The 12,394-nt window shown below is 42.0% G+C and overlaps 1 protein-coding gene across 2 annotated transcripts; it reads left to right on the plus strand.

Annotated features, from left to right (window-relative positions):
• Positions 1 to 318: 318 nt before the first annotated feature.
• tfap2b (transcription factor AP-2 beta) lies at positions 319 to 9,850 on the plus strand. Of its 2 annotated transcripts, none has more exons than XM_086061536.1 (7): positions 319 to 436; positions 2,265 to 2,726; positions 3,260 to 3,314; positions 4,861 to 5,080; positions 5,264 to 5,382; positions 6,330 to 6,471; positions 9,503 to 9,850. In XM_086061536.1, the coding sequence occupies exons 1-7, from the start codon at positions 389 to 391 to the stop codon at positions 9,783 to 9,785; spliced, it is 1,329 nt and encodes a 442-aa protein (XP_085917662.1). In that variant the 5' UTR covers positions 319 to 388; the 3' UTR covers positions 9,786 to 9,850. The 2 variants fall into 2 exon arrangements, with proteins under 2 accessions (XP_085917662.1, XP_085917663.1); XM_086061537.1 differs by lacking the exon at positions 319 to 436 and adding an exon at positions 2,032 to 2,145.
• The last annotated feature ends 2,544 nt before the right edge of the window (positions 9,851 to 12,394 follow it).

Below are 12,394 nucleotides of genomic sequence, written 5' to 3' on the forward strand. Positions count from 1 at the left end.
CAATGGCGGTGAATGAGTTAAAATGCACCGTCCTTGAATCGTATCTCATCGTATCGCACTCCACACAGACGATACATATCAAACAGTCTTTTTATGAGAGACTCGCACCAGCTAATAAATCGCTTAAATAATTTGTGTGTTTTGTCGTAGTTTCGCCAGTATTGATATCGTTTTTTTATGTTGCCGCTGTCGTCTTTTAGATTCTTTTCGGGGCTTCCCTGTTCATAAGTGTCTTTATGACCAGGGAAGGGGGTGAGACAAGGAGCGTGAGGGAGGGAGGGAGGGAGGGAGCAAGAGAGAGAGAGAGAGAGAGAGAGAGAGAGACTGAGGGATGTGACATCTCTTCCTCTCTCGCATTCGGTTTACGGACAGCGGAGAAGCAGCGACCATGCTGTGGAAACTAGTTGAGAATGTCAAGTATGAAGATATTTACGAGGTAACGTCAACATCCTTGTTTTTTTTGTTTTTTTTTGTTTTGGCTGAAACAGGATTATTAGGCATGTCGATTGTCTACCAGGTGTTTTCCAGGTGCTGCAACCTTTATATAGGCCTAAATAGTGTCGGGAACATGAACGGGTGGAATTTGTTATTTGGTAGATGCATGTTTTATCATTGAATGAAATTTAAAATAATTTGACATTTTAAATATCGTTTTTTTTCAATTGGAAGGCAACACTGTAATGTTGTCTTTTGGCTAATTTACAACATCAAAAGTTTGCATAAAAAAAGGGAGTTCAGGCGTGAGATGTATGTAAATCATCTTGGCTTTTATCCCAGAACTATAATAGGAGAAAATAGGCGAATTGCTGCAGACTGTGTTTGGGGGGGGGGGGGGGGGGGTTGTATGTAGGGGGCTCGGCCGAGCCCAGTGGGAGAGCCTTGTCTCGTTCCGCACATGGCCTCTCTCCCACGGCCATCCCAGTTGAAGGGAGCGCCTAATGTCATTAAACGAGCCCTCATTGTGGAGTTGAATGCGCCTTTTGACTCGTGACACGGTTCACACGAGCCCCCCACGCGCCACGGAGGGGACTCGAAAGTTTCGCTTGGAGAACTGACTTCCGCTTGGTGAACTTATTTGGAGGGTGCTTGTTGTATCTGGAGATGAACAGTGCAGTGTGTTTATTGTTGCGTTTTCGCCTGCAGAATCTGAACCGCGTGGTTTTTTATTTTTAATTTTTATTTTTTTTAAACATTTGTTAAAATGCAGTACAAAAAAAAAATCACTGTGTATAAAGTCATGGACAGTGACAGTTTTGCTGGATTTGACATTTTATCTTGGGTTCGTGACATTCTGTGTTAAGAAAACTTTTGGTTTCATTTTAGCCCCGTTAAAAATCCGTGTTCATCATTTTAGATGATATCCTAAAATATATTTATAATTAATTTTCTGCATGATCAAGCCTTTCTTTAGCCCTCAAGAGGGAAAGAAAATATTATTAATGACACGCTGGGATATGTTGTTTTTTTTTTTGTTAATATGTTGTTTTTTTGTTAATAAGTTTAAATATGTCCGAGTATAGTCAAATTTGCCACATGCACTGTCAACAACAAACAAATATAGAATTTTAAATTGGCCAATTTATCAAAAATATTTAAAGTTGAGCTCTTATGAAAATTGTCTTAATTTCTGCATTTCACGACAAAGTTTCAACTTGCTTCCTTTGTTGTGCTAAATGTCAATTTACATTTTAAAATTGTTTAATCTTAAATTACTATTTTAGCACCCCCCACCCCCATTATTATTATTTTTTAAACAATAATAATCCAAGTTGTGTTTTTAGTGTGTATGGTCCGATATATGTCGCGGATTGTCACGCGTTCAAAATAGCCCCGCGAAAAACGGGGGGTTTGCATTCTCGATTAAAAAACGGAGTCGGAACTTGACTCAAGGTGGCCTCCCTTGCACGCAGTAGTCGTGTAAATCTCAGTCATGAATAACAATTACACGGGGGAGGGAAGGGGGGGGGGTGAGAGAGAGAGAGAGAAGAGAGAGAGAAGAGAGAGAGAGCGCCCCTAGAGGTGTTTGGAGCAGCATATGCCCGGACTCTTCTGGACTCAAAAGTTGGCGGCTGCTGGGCCGGTTCTGTGGTTTTAGTGAGGCTGGCAGCGGTTGTCCAGATGTTAGTTCATTCTTATTGCACCGCGGTGAGTTTTTGCTCATATGGTTTGTGGTCAATTTGTCAATGTCTTCAAGCTCTTTTTTTTCCTTCTTCTTCTTCTTCTTTTTCTCGGAGTTTCTAATTTTTCTGTGCTCCCCCTTCAAGGACCGCCATGACGGCGTCTCGAGCCACAGCTCGCGCCTGTCCCAGCTGGGTTCGGTGTCGCACGCGGGGCCCTACTCCAGCGCGCCGCCGCTCTCGCACGCGCCCCCGTCGGACTTCCAGCCGCCCTACTTCCCGCCGCCCTACCAGCCGCTCGCCCACTACCAGAGCCAGGACCCTTACTCCCACGTCGGCGACCCGTACTCGCTCAACTCGCTGCACCAGAGCCAGCAGGGCGCGTGGGGGGCGCGGCAGCGGCAGGACGCCGCCGGCGAGCGGATGGACGGCTCGTCTTTGCTGGCCCAGCCCAGGGCCTCGCTGCCGCAGCTGGCCGGCCTGGACCCGCGGCGGGACTACGGCGGCGTGAGGCGGCCCGACGTGCTCCTGCACGCCGCCCATCCGGGACTGGAGGCCGGGATGGGCGACGGGCTGCTGCACGGACTGCACGGCATGGAGGACGTGCAGGTGAGTGGCAGAGGGGGAATTGATCGACATGTTCAACTCTTTTCTTCTTTTTTTTTTTAATTTTGTATTTTATTTTTCAAAGATTATGGTTGGGGGCAAGAAAAATTAAGGACTGCTCTAAAACAACGAATTTCGCCCCAAAAATAATAATGAGGACATTTACCACGGACAAAAAAAAAATACTTGAACATATTTTACTTTATGCTGCACGATCAAATTATTTTTCATTTTGGAGCGAGATCAGGGGTCAGCGAATGAGGCGCCTCAGGGTTGACCTCTGAAATAATGCAGCTGTGGCCTGACCCAAAAGGGCCTAAGGCTAAGAAGTGGGCCACAACGCGCATGCCTAAATATATATATATATGTATATATTATTACCATGACATTTTAGTTTTTGTTTGTGACCACGTGATTGAATTCACTTACGACGCCTCAAGTCTTAATTAAACGTGACGTTTAAGTGGGCTATTACAGTGTGAACTGTCAACACGCTTTTTAACGATCATGCTTTGTATCTGTCTTGGTACTGGCAGACGATTGACGACACCAACGGAACCAACATACTGGATCAATCTGTTATTAAGAAAGGTAAACTTGCATGTCGTTTTTCGAAATGTATTTATGAATCTATTTTAAGGTTGTTCAGCTGATTTGAGTGTGACTCATTGGCCACAATATTAGGTACAAATTATTTCAACAAAAATCTAATTAAAATTATAATAAAATTCACAGCTTTGACAGAATTTTTTTATTTTTTGGGGGGTGGTGTAAGCAGTGGTTGGCATTACTTTGCATTTTTTATATAAGTATATTGGTTAGACCATGTCATAAATCTATGTAGTCCCAGTTAAGCTCTTCTATTGTACTTGATATTGTAAAATAGATTTATAAAATATTTTTAAATAAATACAATATATTTGTAATGGCTTTAGTGTACCTAATGATCTGACCCGGGTGATTGTTTTATTTTTGTTGGAAAGCATTCAATTGGAGTTCTAGTGCTAAAAAGAGTCATTTGTTCCTGCTCAGTGGCTCCAGGATTGGGGGGGGGGGGTTGTCTGTAAAGCCCCCCCTCTCCTTGACAGGCTGCCACGCATGCGGGCGAGCCCGCCTGATGATGTGCAATGATTCAGTCGTGGGATGTTGAGTGACTGAGCTCCCCGCGGGGCATTTAAGCCGCTGATGTAATAAATGGTGGCGCTGACGGAGATCTCGTGAGCTCGTTTAGAGCTAATCTGCTGTATTATCCCCCGTGGAGCTATCAAAAAAAATAATCACACTGGCCCCCCGCGCAATGCGCGCACGCGCTTGCTTGGCTGCGGCGGCGGCCGCGGCGTCTTTAACGCTGAATGGAAACAAAATGGGGAGAGCCCAAGTGTTGCTGCACGGTGGGAGTTAAACAAAATGGCCGCGGATCAACAATTGCTGATATTGTAAACAGAACTTCGTGCGACGCTAATAGTCCAACGTCTGGGTGGTGTAATTCGTCGTTTATTTTCACAAAAGTGATAAGTACGTCAGCGGAAAGAACCACCAGAAAAATTTGCCGTGGACCAGAAAACAAGAGCAACAACTACCTTCTCCTAACAAGTCTCTGCATGGCGGAGTGGCGGGAATTTAAGGGGTGGCAACTTGTATCTTTTTAGGCGCCGCCTGATGACGTCACTTGTTAGCGACACACCCAAATAAAGGACCCATATTTACATTTGTTACAGTGGCCTCATGAACGGAGAGAAGATTAACGAATTTCAACCTTGAGTTAAAAATGATGACCAAAAGGCATTTACTGAATAAATCACAAAAATATGTCACAGGAATGGAAAAATGTGCATTAACAAAGCAAATAATAATCTGTTTTGATTGACACCGCATGTTCAATTTACCCAAAAATAAATATCTTATATCAATATTTTTACACACACAAAAAGTCAGTGATAAGTAATACACATTTAATAAAAACATTTTTTAGCCCAAATTCCTAGTGGACTAATATATATATATATATATATATATATATATATATATATATATATATATATATATATATATATATATATATATATATATATATATATATATATATATATATATATATATATATTTATTTATTTTTTTAACAAATCCTCTCTTTTAGTGCCCATGCCGCACAAGAACATCGGTTCGTTGATGCTGGGCAAGGACGGCCTGATCGGTGGCATCAGCGTCAACATCAACGAACTGTTCTGCTCGGTACCGGGTCGGCTGTCCCTGCTCAGCTCCACCTCCAAATACAAAGTGACCGTCGGGGAGGTGCAGAGGAGACTTTCCCCGCCCGAGTGCCTCAACGCATCCTTATTGGGGGGCGTGTTGCGGAGGTACTCGCACACAAGCACACACCTATATGCAAATCTCTGGAGACGCTTTGTAACACGCGCCCACTCGCACGCGCACACAAAAATCACTTTAAGCATCCCTCGTGGCATGCTCTAAAAGAAATCCTTTGCGCATGCATGCTGTGTTTCCAAATGTTTACATTTTGTTCCTCTACGTTTTGACAGAGCAAAGTCCAAAAACGGCGGGAAATGCCTGAGGGAAAAACTAGAGAAGATTGGACTGAATTTACCTGCTGGTAGACGCAAGGCTGCAAATGTCACGTTACTGACGTCACTAGTTGAAGGTGATTATTAGAATCATTATTTCAATTTTGAGTTTTTCTTTTTTAAGCAAAGGAGGGGGGATGCAAAATGAAAATATGAATTTGACTAAACAATTCAAGCAATAATATTAATAATAACTTATTTATATTTTTTTGTGCTTTAATAAATAATAATTTTTCATTAAATAGGAAGTTTTTTTTGGTTTTTTTGGAAATCCAATATGGTCTAGCAAAAACACAATAAAAAACACACACACAACTAATTATTAGTTCAAATCCTGCAGCAAACTAAAGCACAGCATCATTACTGTGAAAAAACTGCAGGGTAAAAAAATAAACACATTTTTGTAAAAAAAAAAAAAAAAGGTTCTGTCCCACTACACTTGTTAAAAAAACAACCTTTTTGTAAAATAAATAATAATAACAATAATAATAATAATAATAATAAATGAATGGGTCAAATTAATCAAACTATACTATAGTGGGTCGGTCCAATTTGTCGGTCCAGGGTTATTTTTGACCCACTTGTTTTAAGAGTGTAATTGTGAATTGTGCTCAGGGCCATCAGTGACTAAAACAAATAAAATACAATCAAATAAAATTTGCGGGCTGACCCATGGACTATTTTTAAGGCCCGAGAGTTGACGTAATTATGGATGACGTGTCAAGTGCGAGTCGGGGCTTTCACGCATGCGCACACTTGATAATCTAATGCGCCCCCTTTGCGTAGATTGCCCCCCCCCCCCCTCCACGGACGAGGGAGCGAGAGCACAATTTGAGCTAAAAAAGTTATGGAACCTCTTTCGTGGGGGAAAGGCCCGATACACAACTTGTCGTATTGAAACGCAATTCATTCCTAGACGACTTAAAAAAAAAACGAGAGTAGCCTTTCATTTTACGCATTTTGAATGTTGGCATTGGATTCGCTGCCGTGCGGATGCACGCTGACTCGCGCTTCTTGTGCGCAGGCGAGGCCGTGCACCTCGCCCGAGACTTCGGCTACATCTGCGAGACGGAGTTCCCCACCAAAGCCGTGAGCGAGTACCTCAACCGGCAGCACGCCGACCCCAACGAGCTGCACACGCGGAAAAACATGCTGCTGGCCACCAAGTGAGTTTGATGGAGCGTTTGATTGGATTCTCCCCTCGTTGTCTTTTATGAGCACTGCTGTTTGCTTGAGACAGATCATAACACCGCGTTCAAATTTCCAAACTGTTTTTTTTATTTATTTTTTTTACAAATATTTTCAAGTAAATAAATAATGAACGCAAATATTTTGTACCACTTGAATGTCCCTACAAGAAATAGCCTATTGTTGCCATTTAATTTGAATGACATAACTGCACACGTTGGGGTGAAAATGGGACATTCATCACGTCCAAATGGGGGGGGGGGGGGGGGGGTATTTCCTGCTTGAAGGAATTAGTGAGAAATTAAAACCTCCCTTCATTTTCCAGGGCCCTCTTTGGTCCTCCTTTTTAAAGATGGCCTGAGGGAGCAAAGCCTGCTGTGCCTCACGGTCCATTCTGTATGCAGTGAGCATGGCAATGACATTTGGATTAGATTTTATTAATGTTTTTAACCTGGAATAAAATATAATGTTTCATGTTCGAAAATATCACCATCTAAAGCTAAAGAATTGGCTAACTGAAAACGGCTATAATATTAGCATATTTTATTTTTGCCAAATGTCAGGCCAAGATGAGCACATTTGAGTGTCTTTAAAAAGATTCATTTGCACAAAACCTTTCAGGTATATGTTTTAATGAGAGCAGTAGAGCTCACTGACATTTAAAAAAATACAAGCTCATGTTTGACCCCTGCTTTTTGTCTTACAGGCGATCTATTGTAGGTAAAAGTTACTTATCATAATCCGTTTTATGGCTGTTTAAATGGAACCCCATTTGTCGCGAGGACAGAACCGAATATCCAACTCGTTAGTAGCATCAAGACATTTCAATATTTAAAAAGTCAAAAATAACCAAGTAAAATTAGACCACTAAAAAAAAGAACTCAAATCTCATGTCTGTTTGGCGCTCAGTATGGCTGATGTGTTCGCCGGGTGGATGTTTGATGCTCAGACGTGAACCCGCTGCACTGCTGTGTGTCGGTAAATTCATTATTTATCAGTCAAGTGTTTCAAGTCATCAGAAAACAACAGCGAGGCGGCCTAAAGTGTAGCCCGGGGTGGAGACTTCTTCGCTCTACTCAACTAACCCCAGCTGGGCTCGGCCCGCACCGCCTGTCACTCATTTGCTGCACTGCTGCTGCCCTTAGGCCTGTATATATGTGTGTGTGTGTGTGTGCGTGTGTGTGTGTGTGTGTGTTGATGAAGAGAAGCTGCAAAGATCCCTTGAATATAAATTGGGCCCAAAACTCAATGAAAAATGATGTTTAAATTCAACAGGGTTTGTCCAAAATGCATTAAAAACCTATCGATCGCCATTTTAAGGCCTTCAATGATACCTTGTCTTTGTTGTGACATTATTTTTTTATAGCTACATATATAAGAGTCATTCAATAACACAATCAGAGATAAATGGTTAAAAAGGTTCATTTTTGTCTTCAAAACCAAAGGACATGTTAGATAAATGTCTTAAAAAAAGGTAATAAAATGGAAGCAAAAGAGAGCATTTTGGGCCCATGTTGATTATTTACATAAACATTTTTCAAGTGATTTAAAAAAAAAAATGACAGAGATGCAGGAAATTGACAACAATGCATTACAATGATAATTGTATTTTGCGTTGGATTTGATAAAAAAAAAAAAAAACTAATCTCCAGAGAAAACTTACACGAGATGAAACGTATTGGCAAAGTGTCTTCAAGTACAAAGCAAACATGACAACTAAAAATGCGCCGGCAAGTGAAAGAAGCCTCAGCATGTCGAAAATCAAAGTAACCGCATTCAAATGGAAATAAATAAATGTGAAATTTTCCTGCCACACTGTCAATTATGAGTGTTGAAAAATGATGTGGCGTAGCTTTTTGCAATCGCAAACAACGCAGATCGCTCCACTTAAAAGGAACCCCCGACTGTCGTGACAAGTTTGCTCTGTATTATTTATTTGGTTGTTACGAACATAACTATAAGATTCATTTTTCAAAAATCATTTCCAGTTTTAATACATTTTGTCGAAACTTTATTCGGACGTACGCCGCCATTGTTATTGCCGAGCAATGTGAAATGTCTACAAAGAAAGCAAGGTAAAAATCTCCGTAGCGTTCCTAAAGGGACGATCAAAACGCTTGAATGCGTCTGTCGAATGACGAGAGCGCAGCGTGGGGGGAGGGTGAAAGTAGTAGCATCAGTCTTTCGGCTAACGTTTGACTCTGCTAGCTTTCACTACAGTGGAGTGGAGTGAGCAGTCATGTCGGAGAAACCAATTAACTAATTAATTTAAAAAACAAATCCGTAACGAGGTAGAGTTGACAACATTCGGATTTGAATTATTAAAAGGTCTCGAAATAAACAAAATCTTCTAGCACAAGCTACCTGAATTAGCATCGGTCTTTCGGCTAACGTTCGATTCTGATAGCATTTACTATAATGGAGTGGATTGAGCAGTCATGCTAGAGCAAACATGTAATTAATTTATTAAAAAAATATCCGTAACGAGGCAGAGTTGACAATATTTGGATTTGAGTACTAAAAATTCTCGAGATTAACAAAATCTTCTAGCATATATGGTAGCTGAAGTAGCATCAATCTTTTGGCTAACGTTCCACTCTGCTAGCTTCCTCTATAGTGGAGTGGAGTGAGCAGTCACGCCGGAGCAACCATCTAACTAATACATTTAAATAATATATCCGTAACGAGGTAGAGTTGACAACATTCGGATTTGAGTATTAAAAGGTCTCGAAATAAACAAAATCTTCTAGCATATGCTATCTGAAGTAGCATCAGTCTTTCGGCTAACGTTCGTTTCTGCTAGCTTCCACTACAATGGAGTGGAGTGAGCAGTCACGCCGGAGCAACCATCTAACTAATTAATTTAAATAACAATATCCGTAAACGAAGTAGAGTTGACAACATTTGAGTATTAAACGTTCTTCAAGATAAACAAAATCTTCTAGCTTATGCTATCCAAAGTAGCATCCGTCTGGGGAAAAAAGGCCTTATTGCTTCTCTTCCCCTCAGACAGCTGTGTAAGGAGTTCACCGACCTGCTGGCCCAGGACAGGACTCCCCTGGGCAACTCCCGGCCCTCCCCCATCCTGGAACCCGGCATCCAGAGCTGCCTCTCCCACTTTTCCTTCATCACGCACGGCTTCGGCTCGCCCGCCATCTGCGCCGCGCTCACGGCCCTCCAGAACTACCTCAGCGAGGCCCTCAAAGGACTGGACAAGATGTTCCTCAACAACCCCCCCAACCGGCACGGGGACATCAAGGCCGGCGAGAAAGAGGAAAAGCAACGGAAATGAAGCAGACATGACGTCGTTACTCGCAGCTCTTGGAGTGACGTGCGCGCACACACGGGGGGGGGGGGGGGGGGGGGGGGACGGAGGTTCGAGGAGCGGAGGGATTGCTCACCCGCGTTACCTTCTTTTCCATCCCCCCTGAGGACATGCCGGTTGCAGGCGTTACATCCATTTTCGCTCCGGCATCCGGACGGCGGCGCCGTGTGCGGATATTGTGTGTGTGCGCTTGTGTTTGTCTTCACGCAACAAAAAGCATTGTGAGTATGAAGATCTGTGAAACAGATTCGTCTGCAAGGCGGAGTGGGTGGTGGGGGGGGGGGGGGTAATTTATGCCTGTACATATTTATTTATATTAATTTAAAAGGTTGATTTTTGTAAATAGGTGCCAACTGCCAGCCATTTTGGAGTAAGCCTATTTATCTGTGATTTGATCTCTGTGAGTCGCCAGCAGGGTGAGGATGGAGGAAGTAAGGACTCATCCAGTGTTTTTTTTTTTTTTTTCCCTTTCTGTTCTTATAGAGCTGTTGTCATGGTGCTGATGATGGGTAGACATGCTTTGAATTGTCCTGTGCTTTCATTTCTATCACATTGATAATAAACCATGTGTTTTATTATGAGAGCTTCGCTGCAGGCGCAACTTCCTCGGTGGCAACGCTCGTAAATGCATCGCCGATACAGAAAGCGAACCACAATATATCATATTTGACTAAAATGGCTTCGAAATTCAAATGAGGAGGAACATTTAAAATGAGATTTAGTTAGGGTTTAACCGCCATCATGTATCATTATTTTTTGCCTTTATTAAATACTTACAGTCCTCCGATAATGATCCTCTTGCAATTGTGTCATTAGGATCACAGCATGTATACGCTCTCCCATAATGATCTCATGCGCTTTAATAATGTTATTTTTTATCTAAATTCTTGAAACGGACCACTCCACCATAATCAGTCTACAGGACAAATCTCAGTTTTGCAGTTTCTTCCAAATAGTAAAGAACGCAAAAAAAAATATCTTACACACAGGAAATACACAAAATTGTAATAATAAAAACAAAAGTCAAATAAAGCATTTTTGAAGAAAAAAAACTTTCTCTGAAAAAAAAAAGTCAAAATAAACTAAAATTAACTGTAATGAAAATTCCAAAACGTTTCTAACACGGTTGGAAAACTTCTCTTTCCAAATTTGGTCAATGTCATGTTTTTTTTCACAAACCAATACTCTTGGTCAGTCAGTTTTTACAAATTATCAACAAACTTCAGTATTGAAAATGACTTGCGCTCTTGGCTTGGCAATCAATATGACTTTATTTACAAATTTGATCCAGTGTGTTCGTGGCCTAATAATCGACAACGATGGGTTATAATATTTCCAAATTTATTTTGGTGCATTCTGAAAACCCTCCCATGTATTATTATCTTATTGCAGATTAATCTGAAATGTAATTTTTTTTGTTTCCAATTCTGAGTAACAGCCAAATTTTAGAATTGTATTTAAATAGTCATCAGCGCGCCCTCCAGTGGACAAAATTAGCAACAATAGTTCATTTGAGTCAAAAACTGCAATCTGTCTTTTGTCCTCACGGGCCACATTTGACCAACTGACGGGCTGGTTCTGACCCACGGGCCGTATGTTTGTTCCTCACTGCGCTATAATTGAATGCCACTATTTTGCTTTTAATGACTTACATTACTATATTACAGCAGAAAGCCTTTTTTTTCCCGCCTTGTGTAACACTGATTATTACACGTTGTTTAAGTGTTATTTGCAAACCGTATCACTTATCACAAGAGCAACACCAATACAAGCTGTTACTAGTAATAACAGAACCAGATACTGTTATTTCATCATGCAAGGAGGCTGCAATGTATTCCAGAGTTTGCACACAGCAGGATGGATTCCAGCCAGATAATTGGCTACGTTCGAGAGGCCTCTCACTCGCACGTGCGCAAGGGGAAAGGAATTGTGCCTTGGGGGCCTTCTTCTGTGTTGGCTGGCTATCTTCTCCTGTGGTGGCTATCTCGCAATGTACTAATGATGGGAGAGCACGTGATCAGAGAGAGAGAGAGAGTGAGAGCGATAGAGAGAAAGAGAGAGAGAGAGAGAGACACCCCCGTAGAGTGGAACGCTGCGTGACGCAGGTGCAGAGTTCAGAACCCGCACGTCCGCGAGCGATTCCACGTTCAACAAAAGGAGAAGCTATTGAGCATCAGTGGCCACACAAAGACGGCTTGGCTGGCTGCAACAAACAAACGGTGCATAAGACGAGCATGATCAGAAATTAAGTCTCAAGATCTGCGTCGATCTGCGTGCATAAATAAGTGTTGCGCATTCGCTGAAAGTTACGACCGTGATTAATTGTGTCGCAGCTGTCTTGCTTATTTAAGTGGGTTTACCCGTGTTAGCATGCAGGTGGGATGAGCTAACCTGGCAGTAGCCAGATTGACATTGTGATTTACTCAAGGGAGTTCTTCACATGATCAATCTGGGACAGCTCCACGGTGATTTGCTCAGGAAAGGCGGGTTACTCAGTACAATTATTCGAGCTGATTGGACGATGCGGCATCTTGTGTACGTCTACCTAACTTTCTATTTGACCAATCACGGCCACG

Source organism: Leptonotus elevatus, chromosome 18 (assembly GCF_054856555.1).
Source record: "Leptonotus elevatus isolate MCC_2025b chromosome 18, RoL_Lele_1.0, whole genome shotgun sequence".
Lineage (NCBI taxonomy): Eukaryota > Metazoa > Chordata > Actinopteri > Syngnathiformes > Syngnathidae > Leptonotus > Leptonotus elevatus.